The sequence below is a fragment of the Aplidium turbinatum genome, chromosome 1, assembly GCF_918807975.1.
Source record: "Aplidium turbinatum chromosome 1, kaAplTurb1.1, whole genome shotgun sequence".
NCBI lineage: Eukaryota > Metazoa > Chordata > Ascidiacea > Aplousobranchia > Polyclinidae > Aplidium > Aplidium turbinatum.
In genome coordinates this window covers 55,273,459-55,290,737 of record NC_137472.1, presented here as the reverse complement: position 1 = coordinate 55,290,737, position 17,279 = coordinate 55,273,459, and the positions used below count along the sequence as shown (strand labels likewise).

General features: G+C 37.9%; 1 protein-coding gene across 1 annotated transcript; it reads right to left on the bottom strand.

Annotated features, from left to right (window-relative positions):
* Nucleotides 1–110: 110 nt before the first annotated feature.
* On the bottom strand, nt 111–17,032 carry LOC145777095 (tRNA 2'-phosphotransferase 1-like). The gene is made up of 6 exons (XM_082588387.1): nt 16,897–17,032; nt 16,158–16,327; nt 5,220–5,336; nt 4,612–4,723; nt 3,865–3,975; nt 111–1,945 (listed from the first exon to the last, which is right to left on the bottom strand). The coding sequence occupies exons 1-6, from the start codon at nt 16,988–16,990 to the stop codon at nt 1,917–1,919; spliced, it is 633 nt and encodes a 210-aa protein (XP_082444513.1). The 5' UTR covers nt 16,991–17,032; the 3' UTR covers nt 111–1,916.
* Nucleotides 17,033–17,279: the final 247 nt, after the last annotated feature.

The window sequence follows — 17,279 nt, the reverse complement described above, 5'->3', positions numbered from 1 at the left end:
TGTGGTTTCTTCGTGTACAAGTCGAGCACTCAACCAACTGAGCTAATAAGGAGTTCACACAAACTATTGCTTTTCTCGAAAGGAAGACCAAACAACGAGTTGCTTCTCGTTTCAGTCTTCTGCTTCATGTTAAATTAAGAAGTCTTTCAGACAACAAAATGAAATTTTGATGTCAAAGAAATGACTCGGCGAGGCAAAAAGTTACATAACACCGGCTCAGTGTGACCATAGGAATTCAGAAAAATAATAAAAATTGAGATATAATTAAGTGTACGGTAATAAAAAAAACATAGGTGCTATTTACTTTTTTAGATAAAGTTTGATTATTCAAAAGCTTTATGAGAATCACAAATAAAACAAGTTTTAGTATTTTAAATGGATTTGCAATGTCACCACAATTTATTTTTGTTTGTCAGAATGCAAAAGAAATGATATTGTGAAAAAGAAATACAGTAACAAAACCAACAAAAGGAAAAGGTGGCAAAACCATAATGGTTTAAGACGTGCATGAAAAGATCTAATATTGCGGTATATGCATCGATAAATATAGTTAAGCACGGCCACCAAACCTGATACTTTTAACAAGTAGATGAATTAGTTAAGAATCAGTCGCCTCCTCGTTCCTGAAACAACTGGAGCGCCAATTCTTAAAGCAATGAGAACACGACTGAACCCAACAACATCACAAAAACAACTAATACACACACATTTATTGAAATAAGGTAAAGGACTATTTACAGATTTCATAGAGAAATAAAGTGTTTGCAGCAACGATATTAAGTGGCCTATGTAGATTATAAAAAGTTAAAAACAAGTACAGTATTAAAAAGCAAATCCAGAAGATTATTATTGTAACAGTTTCCACAAAAAGTTAAGGTTACAAAAAAGCAGTATCGATGATATCAATTTCAGTAGCCTACATTATAATTGATGTAAGTACGTCTAACAACATTACTTTAAAAAAAAACAGTGAGGTTAACGGTATCACGACAATTCAAAGCCGATGATTCAAACACGAAGGTTAGTGTTATTGTCTTTATTGTAAAAAAACTATCGGCTTTGAATTGACGCATAACTGAGGCTAACAGTCAACCTTTAAGTTTAGGGACAATTTAATGATAAAAATTTAATACGATTTAAAGTTCTATTTTAATAACAATCAATTGCAAATTAGTCCAGAACAGTTTACTTTTTATAAGAGTCAATTTGTACTTCATTTCTCTTTCCACTTGTTGGTTCAGCAAATTTCTAACATTTCTTTAAATCGCATTTTCTTTAATAGTTACTAAACAATTTTGAAATTTTTTTCTTTGCAGTAACCACCAACAAATTCTATTTTTCCAACTTGACGTGTCTCTAGCCTTGACTTTTCATTAGTCTATTTTCTAAAAGTGGACCTGGAGAGAATAATGATCTAGTATTGATGCTCTCAAATTTTGAGTAAGAGATATGAAGTCGCAAAAGTTTAGTTGGTATGTGAAAACATGTCAATTCAAAAATGATTTAAACACGCTCTGGTCTAGACCAACTTACTAGGCTTCCAATCACCAGTAAATTTAATCTAAGGCATAAACTCAACTCAAAAACCATGCTAAATCTACACAAAACCGGGGTTCAATTCTTGTAAAATATCATATAGCTACCACTCAAAAATCTTCAATGTAATGTCAATGATAACGACGCAGCCAACCATTTAATCCTTTTTACATTGATTCAACGTATGCAAACTGATTTGGTGACTAGAAATGGCACAGGAATACTAGTCATAAGCGGAACAATAAAAACCGTTTAAGTCGAACAAATAATGATAATATTGCAAATAAAAGCGAAGAATAGGTACAACAAATACATTAAAATACAACAATAGAGTGAAATATAAACGTGCAGGTGTTGAATGACAGTTAACTTTTTCGGTCCTATGTTGACGGGAAGAGTAATTCTTGTCCTGTGAAAGCAAACAATAGCATAAATTTCTTGAAGACATCTATTGCAATAAGCTGTTAGATGCGCCTATCACTGTTTTGAATCTCAAAACTCTGGAGGGAGGATATCAATCAATCAATGTTTTATTTGTCAGTAACAGGAACATAGGTCTCCATGTTTGAAATATGCAATTAATGTACACAATGCAAAGTTACACAAGTTCCCATACCGACTGGGAGACAACGAAACGACCATACGGTCTACAAGTCAATTGCCACCCTACGGAAATGACGATTTTGCCATTTAAACTAAGCTTACAAGAGAGAGAGAGAAGAGAGGGAAACCTTTTCTTTTGTCTGTTGTGACAATACGAATAAAATAGCTATCTAAATAGGCTACCACAACAGACAGGAAGCAGCGAAAGACTATATCAGTCATCGAGTCAGCTGCTTCCCAGTTCTTAATGTGACAAATGTCAAGCATCGGCAAATTACGTTGAAACAAGATAGGCTGATGTTGAGTAATATTAATGAAAGAAAAAAAAAATCATGTGCTGCTGCGATCCTCAAGTGAAGTCCTGTGGTTTTTTATTCAAATATAAACTTTATTCCGGGTGATTAAAAATAGGAAAAACTTTTAAAATCAATAAACTCTTGTAGCAAGGGCGTTTAAACTTCAGTGCAACAGAGAAAAGTTCAAGCCAATAAATAGTACAAGACTATACGAGTAAAAACATTTTTAGTAACAGTATTACAATACAAAAATAATCAAAATTTAAAAAAAGGTATAGGCCTATTGTTCTGTCATAAAAGAAATGGCTGAGTGACTCTCAGTGTGACCTGTTAGGCTGCATGAAACTAGCGAACAATCCTGAAACTAGTAAATGAGAAATATTTGAGTGTAACCGAACAACACAATAGGTCAATAATGTTTTCTTCAGACGAAATTTAACAAATCAAATCCAGGCGACGTATCATTACAAAGTTTGAGCCCAAAATAACAATTTATGACAATTTTTGTCACTTTTCCACTGAGTTAAAGCAACAAAATTTAAAATCAATTAAAAAAAAAAAATATATATATATATAAAACTACTGCAATGTACGCGTATAGTTAGAATTGGCATGTCGCTTCTACAAGACCCCCTATTAAACTATAGTGGCAAGCAGAGTTGTGATCAGGCGAAAAATACATGACTCCGACCCCTCCGTTTTTATTTGGCGTAATCCTGACACGCCAAAATCCCTTCAACTCCACAGCTCTGATAGCAAGTGATATTTTTCACTTTGATGTCGGAAATCAAACATGAAACTGAATGTCATAAATTGCCCCAAATCACATTCCTGTGCTCTTTCCGATTGTGGTGAAAGATAGGATTTAAAAGTCATTGTATAGCCTAACTTTAGTCACAAGTGTACTGTACACTTTAAATTTAATAAATATAACAACGTTTGATGCTTTATTGAGGAGAAACATGTTTTCGTTTATCAACCGTTGCATACACTCCACAAATCGCTTTATATCAGACCTTATGTCATCTGATTGTTGTTATCGTTCCGAATACTTGAACTCTTCCAACGCTCATTGTATGTAAATTTGTAACAGTAGACAGCCTATTTAGTGAGCTTTTAAACTGAAGACATCCAAAGTGGCTCACTGTGCATTTGCTCACTGGACATCTTTGTCTGACGCAAATAAATAATCATAATGGCAATCATTTCAAAAAAAAAATTCTCTTCTTGCCCCTGGCATGTAAAATACGAGATATGTGAACGCTAATTATTATGGAATCGTGCGCATTAAAAATACCCGCAGAAATCCATGGCAGTTCCATGAAGTCACGAGAATAGGCCTCATCCGATTGTGGCCTGCTCGGAGGAAAAGCAGCCGTTTGTGTGACCAATGCACATAGTAGGCCTAGAGCGTGATATAAATACGTACTTATTGGCCGAAGTTGGACCACTTTGCTGAAGAAGCTTGTACGTATTCTTCCCTGGCTGTCGCCTTCACTTAAGATTACCTTATTTGTCGATTCATAGAAACGAATCCCTCCTGTAAGAAGATATTGACAGAAGAAGCTGACAGAAACCCTAACTCAACGTTAGCGATGTTTCAATCAAGGTCGAAAATGTTAATTTTATAACAAACGAGACCTAGAGTGAATTAATATTGAAGTTATAAAATCAATATAAAAAGATGCATAAATCACATACACCGTTATGTGGTCTAAACTAATTTTTGCGCGTCGAAAACAAATTTGTAAATTTAGAAAGCATTTTTCAAAACAAAATGATAATCCAGTGTGCTGGAGCACTATTCAAACCTTAATGTAAAACAAACAAGAAACACTTCCCCTCAGAACTGGTGTGTGGATTCTCTTTCTGATTTCTCCGACCCTACGCTCATGAGTTTGCTTTGTCAGAAATTTATTTCAATTTCATCACTACTATCATGCCTCCATACAAGAAAAATAAATGGGAATTCAGTCGTCTGTGTGGGAACTGGGAAGCGAAACAATATTGAATGTGAAACTAAATTCTGGTGGAATGTATTGAGCATAAAAAAAAAAGTCAATTTCGCCCTGGCATGAACCCAAAAACATCAAGTTCAAAGTTTCAACCTTTCAAAAGAAATTATGTTAAAACAAGTCTCACGTTCTGATGAAGCTGAAATACGTAGCATACGCACCATTCATAGCTTTTTGCATGTTGATGTAAATGACCACATCACAAGAAGTTGGCATGCCACTGATGACATTGCTGTCTCCGGGTAAACCAATGGCAAAGTGTATGTGAGTTCTCTGAACAAAATTCTTCATTCAGACATCATCCTTCATGTTGTGCAATTTAATTTAAACTTTGGCAAAAGTAAATGGTGGTAAAGTAAAGAAATTTATTGGCTGAGAAGTAAGGAAATTTATTGGCAATTTCAGTGCCGTACCCAAAAAGATATAAGTTCAACACCTACCAAAAGCATGCATCTGTTTTTTTGCAGGACACTAAATGGCATTCTTAGAGGTAGACACAAACATTGCCTTTCTTGTCTTGTTAACTTTAAAATAATGTAAAATTGCTTTCAGCATGCAAACCAGCAATAAATAACACTCGTTGTGTAGAAACTAGAAAGGAGCGTTCTTCAGGGCTGTCAGCACAAGGCTGAGTAGCTACTTACTAGAACAGCTGTTTATAGCTGTCACTCCTTGCCGAAATCGGCTGCCGAATAACAAAAATCACTCGTTTTACTTCAATCTGTCAAAAAGCAGTATATATTATTTTTGTCAATGAGAAAGGCAATACCTTCATGCGATTCAATCCACCCTCCTTAATACTCGGCCAATTTTTCATGTAAGTACCATGAAGTACAGTTTCATATTTGTACGGATCGGTTATGTTGTTTAAGCTGAGATCAGAAACCTGCAAACAGATAATTTCAAATGCTCCGACACAATATTCTATCAAACGCTGCAGCAAAGTTTTTACCAAAATCCTAAAGACAAATGCAATCGTGTGAAGTCATTGATTCCTGCACCTGATTAATTGAATCTTTATCCTCGGACTGGGAAAGCTTCTTGCAGAGCTTAATCCTGGCAGTTTCGTAATAGGCGCCGGGTTTTGAAAATTGCCGGGGGGGGGCAAACTTTCTAGCCGACCATTGCTTACATTCAAAATCCTGATGTTTGTTTGTCAGCATTGATGTTTGTTAGCGTCTATCTGCCATTGTATATCGCCAAGCTTTATAAAGTAGGCTCAGGCCTCGAAATTCACGGCGGACATGTCCGCCGTCCCAGCATGTGATGTCCGCGGGAAGTAACATCTAGATCGGTCATATTTGTCAGCCGAGAAATAGCACAGGAACTAGCGATACAAATCGTCATTGCATAGCACGAACAATTGTTGCGATAATATATTTTCCAGCGCATTCTAGCGCGCATCTAGAAAATGTGAATCCTGTATCCCTTAGCTTCCATTCAAGGAGGAAAACTTTGGATTCTTACGTTGCTTCAACGATTGATGACATTGAATCAGCGTAACAAAGGTAAATTCTTCGCTAAGAATCGATAGGAGTACAGGTACTTCTACACTAATCACGCGCAATTTAGTTCACGTTTTACGTCACAATGTCTGGCTTTGATCTCCAAGCAGGGCCGGATTTACCAATAGGCTAGGCAGGCTGAAGCCTAGGGCCTCAACGTCCAGGGGCCTCAAAATTCGGTTTCGAAGTTTGTAATTCTTTTAAAAACTTGACAAGTTTAAACCCTACCATATAGGCTATATCAAGCTTTTTAGAGTAGAAAATTCTATACACAACTGGTTTGACAGACTTTCTAAGCGAAATTAGAGATGAGTTTGACGAGTTTGATCAGCAAGCAAAAGCAACCTTGCCGAATATTAACTACAGAGCTGTCACTAGGAGACAAAGAAATGCACCTGACACTTTAAGCGAACTCTCTTCAAAGAAAAGATTTAAAATAAATTCCTTTATCCCTATGCTCGACGCACTTGAAGCCAATTTAAGAAGAAGAGCTAATGTGTACAGTGACATTCAGGCCCGTAGCCAGCCGGGGGCCAGGGGGGCCTCGCCCCCCCCCCTGAAAAAAATTTCGCCCCCCATGGCAAAATCCCAACATTCTCGAGCAACAGCTACAATTATAATGATTAGCAGATATTGCTACATTTGGATCTAGCACTGCCGTTTGTGAGTGTGGATTCTCAGTATTAACAAGGGTTGACGCTCCCACCAGCGACTAGACGGAGCATGTTACAACCAAGACAGGCAAACTTGGTGCTTATGGCCTTTGAACATTCTGTATCGAAATCTATCGATTTAGACTTGTTTGTGAGACGGTTTGGATCCAAACATCCGCGATTGCAGTAGACTAGCTCACGCAGTGGCGTAGCCAAGGGGGGGAGGGGGGGGTTACAACGCTCCCCCTTTGGCAAGCGTGTGACGTCACGATATTTAAAATGATGCTTTCAGTCTCTATGTCTGTAAAACAAAGTTTGCCTAATTTTAAACGAAACTGCACTAAAAGAGCGAGTTTTGCCAATATCAAATATCTCAGCCAAGAATTAGCAACAAGAAAACACAGAGACTTAGCTTTATTACCGAAAAATGCCCAAGAAAACATTATCTTATCCTTTTGCTATGGCACCGGACAGAACCATTTTACAGTAATATTCATACCCAAATTTTTGTTGAAAATGCTCTCAGAATGCATCAAATTCAAAGTAATTTTTCAAAATTTTCTGAGGGGGCCCCCCAGACCCCCCACCGCTGGGTGTCGACGTCGGGCTTCGCCCGCTGGCCGTTAAAACCCCCACCTTTCAAAATTCCAGGCTACGCTACTGAGCTCACGGGTGTATAGGCGGAATGTAATCATATATATCAAAATCCTCGGCACTAGCTTCTTCGAGCCAGTTAAAGTTTTTGCTCATAACAAGCATAGCCTACCACTCTTTATACAACAAGTTACGTTGGTCATTGTAATATGGTTGCCGTCATTTAACCAGCAGATAAAATAAGAGACCAGTGTTGGCCTTAACACTAATCTGATATATTGCAATTTTTGTGGATACCGGTATTCAAGAGTTTAAAATGCTAAAATCATTTAAATTTTTTTGGCCCCCTCTTGCTCTGCGGTCTGGCTACGGCCCTGGTGACATTGCAGAAATGTTCCTCTTTCTTGGTACCGGTAATCAAAAAGCAACTAAGGTAGAAATTGTACGAGGCGTAGAACTTTTAAGGAAGCGTATCCGGAAGATGTTGAACCGAAACTTACTGATGAACTTCTACATTTTCATTTGTACGTGAGACAAACACAAAACCAAGGGCTTACCGGCACAGAAGAGCAATCTATTTCCTTGTCTCATGGAGACCTTTATGAAATTATGTGCAAGGAAAAAATTAACACTGCCTTTTCTAATGTGGAAGCAATATTAAGACTGTCTCTAAGCTTAATGGTCACTAACTGCTCAGGAGAGAGGTCTTTCTCAAGGCTTAAAAGTCAAAAGCATCAAAAATAAACTGAGATCGACAATGTCTCAAGAAAGGTTGTCCGCACTGACCATTTTGTGCATTGAGAGTGACAAACTTAAACAGATAAATTTTGATGAACTTTTGCATGATTTTGCTTTGACGAAAGCTAGAAAAAAAATGTGGTAGGCTAGTCTTACTCTATATTGCAGAAATGTTCCTCTTTCTTGGTACCGGTAATCAAAAAGCAACTAAGGTAGAAATTGTACGAGGCGTAGAACTTTTAAGGAAGCGTATCCGGAAGATGTTGAACCGAAACTTACTGATGAACTTCTACATTTTCATTTGTACGTGAGACAAACACAAAACCAAGGGCTTACCGGCACAGAAGAGCAATCTATTTCCTTGTCTCATGGAGACCTTTATGAAATTATGTGCAAGGAAAAAATTAACACTGCCTTTTCTAATGTGGAAGCAATATTAAGACTGTCTCTAAGCTTAATGGTCACTAACTGCTCAGGAGAGAGGTCTTTCTCAAGGCTTAAAAGTCAAAAGCATCAAAAATAAACTGAGATCGACAATGTCTCAAGAAAGGTTGTCCGCACTGACCATTTTGTGCATTGAGAGTGACAAACTTAAACAGATAAATTTTGATGAACTTTTGCATGATTTTGCTTTGACGAAAGCTAGAAAAAAAATGTGGTAGGCTAGTCTTACTCTATTTGATGGCTGTAACTATTTCTTATGTCCTCGTAAATAAACTTTACAATTATTGTAACGGTTGTTTGATTAAAGAAATAAAATTAAAAGCAAAACTGCCTTAACTAAATTTTTATTCTTTTAATTAGCCTACAAATTTGCACCCATGAATGCGGAAAATGAAAAGAACGAAGAGTTTAATGCACTCATATTTTTAACATTAAGCGATGACATGTGATGTTGTTTAGAGAGAAATTCTGAGCTCAAAAATAGGAAGGGGCCTCACAAATGGAATAGCCTAGGGCCTCTCATGGTCTAAATCCGGCCCTGTCTCCAAGTAATAATGATACGGCAAGGTTGGTTGCTAAATTAGATTATACGAGTAGGCTATTACAGCAAGATGCAACAAAACTTATTAAGTTTTGGTATTACAGTAAAAAAGAAAAGACCCAAGGAAAATTCACTTTCGCTCACATGACACGCAAAAATAAACTTAAAGAAAAAAGCCTGTAAAACTTTGCACAGCAGAAAATAGTAGCGTTGGTGTAGTAGCGTAGAAATTTTCCGACTCCTGCCCAGAGCATTGTGACGCAATAAGCAACACGACCTCGTTCGGTGGAAGTTAATCAGTTACGTGACGTATTGACCAGCTACACGGCGCTTTGACTCTTCAAGCGCAAGTAGTTGGTTTGATGAAAGCCTTTCAGAGTGACTTTACTGATTTTTTAAAAAGCCTTCTAAAACCGTAGTTAGAGTTCTGAAATGGCGAAAAATTATTATCAAGATAAAGTGATTAAGCATGACGATCGACGGCTAAAACTGGTGTGTCCGCCATGAGACTGAATTTGTCCGCTGAGATAACTGCTCAGACCGGACACGTTTGTCCGCCGTCAACAAAAACGAATTTCGAGGCCTGTAGGCTACTTGTGTGGTGTGGAAACAGAGATCAATTGGTAAAAACACAAAATTAAGATTGCTGCGAACTCTCGTTTTCCCAATTGCCACATATGGATGTGAAATTTGGACATGCAAAAAACGTGACATTAAAAAGTTAAAAAGTTTTGAAATGTGGTGTCACAGGAGGCTATTACGTATCAGCTGGATGGAAAGAAAAACAAATGAATTTGTTTCCCAACAAATAAACGATAAATGGAGTCTGATAAACAACATTAACCTTAGAAAATTGAGATATTTCGGACACATTGCAAGAAGCAACTCGTTGGAAAATTCAATGTTAACTGGGATGGTGCAAGGCAAACGAACAAAAGGACGACAAAAAATGAAATATTTTGACAATATCAAGCAAATTACAGGAATAAAAAGCATGCCGGAAGCACTAATAAAAACAAAAGACAGAACAAAATGGAGGCAGTTTATAAGGGAGATCACAGCTGATCAAACATGATCAATCTGTTGAAGAAGAAGAGGCTACTTCGAATTATATGCTGGTCACTTTGAACTTTAGCTCTTAATACGGGTAGATACTAAACTGAGCAAACTGCACCTCGTTATTGACACTCCAAGACAAAAAAAAGCGGAAGAAATCAAGAAAAACGTTTTTCAATCATTGTTTGCTTCAACGGCACCATGCTGGCGTTTATCAGCTACCGTACTTCTGTTTCTTTTGTTATCTTAGGAGCAGCGCTCTTGTTGCAACAAGTAGATCTTTTAATTGAGATCGATCCGCAATGAAGGTCAAACTAACGCAAATCTGAACTTAGAAACATTTGATTTAGGATTTTTTTTTAATAATTTGCGGGGGGGCAGCCACCCCGAGCTAAATTCACGGAGGGGCGCCGCCCCTCCGCCTCCCCGGAGTCGGCGCCTATGTTTCGTATACTTGTAGATGTACCGTAGAGGCTTTGAATCACTGACGCAGGCCCGGTCACCGAGATTGACAGAGTGAAGTTTCCGATTGTTGAAGTCTTGTTGCTGGGGATTTATCCCATCCACTAGATGCTGCTAAATGGAGAGCAGTCCTTAACGTGCGTTTCTCAAGCACACACCCCGAGAGTCGAACCAGCGCCGCTTGATCTTGAAGCTTCTTTGTTCCAGAAGTGACGCACTAACCAATTGAGCTATCGGGGCCTGACATGTACATGACATGTATAGACATGTAACCTGACATGTATGCTGAATTATATACAGCCTACTGTCCATTTACAAAGTTTCTATTGACACAGAAATAATGCATCAGTGCAGTGCTGCTTATCAGAAGATTGTTATTTAAGAACCCGGTTTAAATCATCTAGCATCAATGAACATACATTTTTGTCCGCTGCATAGTCAAGTGGTGAAAGCCTTGGTATGATGCTTCAAAGACCACAGGCTCGACACAACTTAAGAGTATGTAAAGGTAAAGGTGAGTCCCATACTTGATTCAAGCCTCGGGGAACGAGAAGATAAGGTTCTCATTAGACTAAGCCTTCGGCACTGCATTGAGTATGTAGCCGTGACTTAAAAAAAAACAATTTATGGTATGGCTAAAGGTGGATATAAAAACTGGTTCCCTTGACCGCCAGTCCACTTAATCTCAATATTCAACCACCTGAGTTTGAATAAGTCTGGATATAGCAAGACATAAGTCTGGACTGGATCGAATTGGCTTAGGCTGGGCAGCATTTGAAAAGAACAAAAAGATTCTAACATCCAATAGACTCCCAATCAAACTGAAAGCAAAAATTTTCAACACCTACGTTTTACCAGTCGTGCTGTACAGTCTAGAATGCGTAAATTGGACATCATCAACAATGAAAAAACCCACTACCTTCCAAAATCACATCATGAGAAGCATGACCAAAAAAAGGTTACTTGATCAGTATCACACGAAAATAGAAGATCTTCTAACTATGACAAAACTACATCCAATTGCAGCAATAATAAAATCAAAAGTTTTAAAACTGTTTGGCCACACTGTTCCAGACAATTGTTCACCTAATCAAACGTCATAAAAAACCGTTCAAGTCTACTGAATATTACGTCATGGAAATTCCTAAAACATGAGCCAAAATTGCACCATCGTTCGTAAGACTTGTGTCAAACCTGTTTCGGTTTGAAACCTGTTTAAACATGAAATATTGCGTCACTCTACTGCTGACGTGCCTTTGAGTTATCACAAATTTTTCTGATTCATTCTTGAAGTTGTTTGTTGGAAGTCGGTCGCACATTTAACTGGTTTATTTGGTGCTTGCTAGCTGGACAAATCCTCCGTCTTTTATCCAAGTAATCTGTATCGTAGTGACAGTTTTTAGAGGTGTAAGGCGTTCAGTAGCGGCGCCACGGGGTGGACTGGGGTGGACATGTCCACCCCACTCCTATTTAGAGTCGATTTTGTAATTCGTCGAGATCCGATGAGAAAACATGGGGGGGTGTATGCGGGGGGTTAGGGGAGCCTAGTGACAGCGTCATAAATCAATTTCAACTTCTTACGTATGAATTACTATTAGTTTTGCAGCATTGACTTATACAAAGAAATGAAGAATCTTTATTGTTATCGCTCTGTTGTATTGATTGATGATTGTAGTTTAATTTTACCATTTTGAGGTGATGGCTTTTGTCACGTCACAGCTGAGACACAAGCTTTTGTGGTGTTTGCTAGTTCACCACGTTTTTGTTTGTTCCGTAATTGTGACGTAACAATCAAAATATAGAATTAATGGAAAGAGTCGATGGCCACCCTCAGAAGTCAAAATCTTAAATCAGTAATCATTCATGAGTTAAGTTTAAGTGAAGGTCGATTTTATTTGGCTCGAAGAGGTAGCCTAATTGGGATATCGCTGTCTTGCTATTTATCGAAATGTCTGAAAGGGATCCAGCGTCTGAAGTGATACACAGCGATAATCGCGAATTTGTTGTTAAATCTGGCCCGATTCAGCCACTGATAGTTTTTCCGCAGTCGGAGCAGTGCAAAAAGAATTACCGATTTCAAAAGAAATGGTATTCAGAGTTTGGGTGGGTGCATGGAGTACTCGACTTCGAAAGATGCTGCATTCTGTTTTATTTGCCGATGTTTTGGCACGCTTGGTAAGTTTATCGCTTTCTGATCGCTATGGCATTGAGTTATCCCAGTTATAGGCTACACTTACAGTAATGTTACAGTTTATGTAGCAGCATTCTTTTGCTTGAGTTTCAATTTATCGGTAGGTCAACCTCCCTACCTGAAATTTAATAGAACAAACTAATGATAGGAAACTGTAAAGCATTATAATATCGGAATAGCGTATAAATGCATTTAACATTTTAAAAGTCATGAAAGCGAAGCTGAAAAGTTTTATTTTAATCGTCGAAGAAATTTAAACCTTGCACAATGCACATGTTAGCCTAATTTAAATGGTTTAATATTGCTGTTATTATTCACATATAAAGTATTAGTAGACCTATATGTGCGAATTCCCAAGTAAAAAAACAAGAAGTTAAAAACAATTTGCCATTAGTTAAGCATAAAATCCTGGATTGCCATCAGTTAAGCAAAGCTAACACTCTTGTGTTGGCAGTTGGCTGCTCAGAAGACACGTTTACAAAGACGGGTTTCAAAAACTGGAAAAATGCCTCCGGTGGAACTGGAAAATTTGCAAAACATGCGAAATCACGAATGCATTTGCTATCTTTGGAACGAATGCAAAACTTTAAGTCAGTGACGCCTGTTGATATCCAGTTAAATGAAGCAGCTCGCGAATTGAGGGGGAGACAAGAACGAGAAAGGTACGAAAATCGTCATATCGTGGAGGTAATATTCGACGTTATACGCCATCTAGCGAAGCAGAATGTCGCCTTTCGTGGACATGACGAATCAAACTCATCTAAAAACAAGGGAAACTTTCTTGAAGAACTTCAGTTTCTGTCGAAATACCACATGCCTCTTAAAGAATGGATAGAAAAGCACCCTCAAAATGTGTCATACTTTTCTCATGTCAGCCAAAATGACATGCTCAGTATTTGTAGCAATATTGTAACTGATGTTATCTGCAATCAAGTGCGTGCTGCCAAGTACTTCTCAATTGAATGCGATGAGGTGACATCACATAAAAATGCCTACATGTCTATCATAATACGTTATGTGGCAGATTTTCAAATACAAGAACGATGTTTGAAGCTTGTACAGATATCCAGTTTGACTGGAAAATCTTTAGCGGATGTCATTGTAAAAGTTTGAGTGATGTTAAACTTCCTTTAAAAGACCTAATAAGCAAAGGTTTTGATGGGGCTGCCAACATGTCAGGCAAGGATGAAGGTGTACAGCAACACCTAGTTGCAGCGGGTGCCACACTGTCGGTATATTTTCATTGTTTTGCACACCGATTAAATCTTGTGCTTGAGCACAGTGTTGAAAACGTGGCGACAGTCAAAACAATTTTTGAAACAATTGGTGACATCTACCGCTTTATGGACTGTTCTCCCAAGAGACATTTTTTGTATAAAGAGCATTTGAAAAAGGAGGGAATAACGTCTGGAAAAATTGCATTGCACTCGCTATCTGATACTAGATGGTCTGCACGTTCAGATAATCTGGATGTTATTATTAATGTATATCCAGCACTGCTGTCAATGTTCCAACAAATGTCAAACGAAGGTAATGGTGTAGCTACTGGTTTGTTGTTCCGCATTAAGCAGATTGAATTTGTTACTGCTAGTCTTATTCTTCATAAATGCTTTTCGTTAAGTAAACATGCTTCAGATTATTTACAAAGTGAAGAAATGGATCTCACCACTGGAGTCGCTGCTATCAACGACTTGACAAGACCATTTGACTCACTACGTTCAAAGGAAGTATTTAACAAGTTGGTTTTCAACTCATCGCTGTTTGCGGATAGAAATCAAATTACCAGTGAAACCACCACGCCGGCTAAGCGATGCCGCTACCTACCAAGCCATTTCCGAGATGGTCAAACATTATTGACAGGTTGCAACAGTCTTCCATGGAGTGAATCTGAATCCATTACAGAAAAGTAAAGAAGAGATTTTTTTTATCCCTTTCTTGACAGAATGCAAACTGAACTTAAAAAGCGTTACTCAGATCAAGCCTGTGAATTAATGTCAAATGCAGCTGCATTTTATCCCACGCACATGTCTCCATCAAATTCGCCTAAAGTTGAATATTTAGCCAAATTCTATAATTTCGATGAAAATCAAGTTGGACAGCAATATCTTCTCTTTTTGAGGTCAGCTAATTGTCAAAAGTGGAAACTAGAATTTGAAAAGCACCAAAATGGATTGACCAAGACCCCGTGGTTGTGTTTGCCTTCACTTTTGAAATTGTTTAAACAAAACGATCTCAATCATTTGTACAGCGATTTGTTTCAAATTATTGCTATTGTTGCTACTTTGCCCGTGACTGTGGCATCTTGTGAACGTATCCACAGCAAAGTTAAGATAATAAACAATTATCTGCGAGCTTCCATGTCATCACAAAGACTTGAACATCTGGTGCAGATCAGCAGTGAGCGAGACATTGCCGATAACACTGATCTTCAAAAATTGGTGGAAGCTTTTAAGCTGACCTGCGAGCCCAAAATAAAACTCTAATGAAGTGATTCTTAACCTATGGCTATAGGTATTATTGGGTAATAGCGAGGCTTTTTGAAATTCTGTTTAAGGGGCCACCCAATAATTTTTTATAAGGCCGCCTATCATTGCAGCAGCTCTATCACATGAAATAACGACATGCTTGCTAACATCAAGATCGTATAGTCGGCAATTCTATGGACCGCAGAGGAAATGTATGGGAGCGTTTGGCACCATAAAACGCCTTAAAACACTGGTTATAACCAGCGAAAACTGAATTTTGATATGTCACCAAGATTTTGGTAATTTTTGATACCTTCGTACTTTATGAAACTGATCACTTCCGTTTTATCTATTCTATTGTTCATAATTCAGAGTGCTTTCAATGGAAAATGAGCTTTTGCCCCCTTGCAATATCTTTTGTTTATTTTTCAATAAATTTCACAACCGAGCTGCAATAAATCACATCGTAATCGGTAATATTAGTGACCATACTTTACGGTACTAGTATATTACCTCGAAATATTTTTTCCACCCCACTTATTTTTGGCTGGCGCCGCCCCTGAAGGCGTTGCATCTCGATTTCGATAGCCGCGGGCTAATTTTACAGGAATACACTTATTGAATAGACGTTTCAAGGAGTGTTTCTTTTTCGGTCACTACATGCAGACAAACGGATCCGGGAACTTTATGTTACAATTTTCCCACGAAGAGACTATGGTTTACCGCTGTGACCACACACTAAAAGATCACAATTCGGAATCAGCAAAGTTTGCACAGAAGACAAAGTAGAAGGAAAAAGAAAACGTGGCAGACAACCAAAACGATGGCAAGACAACATTCCATCATGGACCGGACTCAACTTGACGACACTGAGCGAGTTGGCTCAAAATCGCCACTCTTGGAAGCAAATCAGCCATGTTGATGCGCAATCTGCCGCAGGCGGAGATGAGGACTGATGATGAAGTCTGGACTGGATTAAAAAAAATGCATATCCATTATCCAACTTAACCGTAGTCATAAAGCATGCTTTACTCATGCTAACTACGCTAACAAGCAACCTGAACAGTGTGCCCTTGGGTTGCCTTCAACATCCATACTGAGTTAATAAGTTTCAGCTCAAATCGTTTTTTGTCATTGCCATTGACTATCCGCTCTATAACATCAACTGATATGCCAGGAAACGATGAACTCAAAACGGGTATGATCGAATCCACTCGAACAAAGCCATCTGGAAATATAAACAATGCGTTGTAATCAGGTTATGCAAGCACTGTATTTGAACATATTAACACATATCATCAGTAGGCTACCGTAACTACAAGAAAAACTCATTGTCCAAGTCATAAAGAAATGAAAACTTTTAACAGCTATGATAGTGTGACTGGTTGAGAACAGCTTTTGTGACTAGACTAGACATGGCTAGCTCAGCTACATTGTTGAATCAATGCAAAAAGAATTGGTCTGCTGGCTATTCAAACGAACATACACAAAACGTTACAATGACATGACCCTCCAGTCGTCCATCTTTATTTTCAGTGACCAATCCCTATTCTACAATCCATAGCTTCTAGAAGTAGTCTAAATATTTTCACAATCAATTGATTCAATCCTATACACTGAAATTCCTATGATGAATTAATCTATCAAGTAACGTAAACGAACTGTTATTACCAATCTTTGTATTAGCAAATTGTGTCACACCTCATCAGAGGTGACTCCTTAGTTTTATTTCTTATACTAATTGTAACATAAACTATGTTGAATCCTGATACAAAATATAAATAAAGTGTTAATCACTTTTATCCATAATCAGGCCATATTTTCCATGCCGTGTGATACGAACGAGTTCCTTTGACAAAGCAACATTGTTATGATTTCCACTGCTCCACATTTTGATTAAAAAATTACAATTAATTTAAACAGTAGATTTTCTGAAAATTCACATTGTAAGACAGGAAACTGTACTTAAATAAATCCACCTTTATACTGGTCGATCTAGAATCTAGATTATACACATACTACATCCAATTGTTGTACAACAGCTAGGAAATAGATCACTGATAGCACTGAAAACACAAAATTTGATGCTGGGAAAGTTAGAACTGTTTTGAGGTAGGCAAATTTTTTTCCATCAGCTCTAGTTTTCATGGCAATATAGCCTACCCAGTGGCGTACGGTGA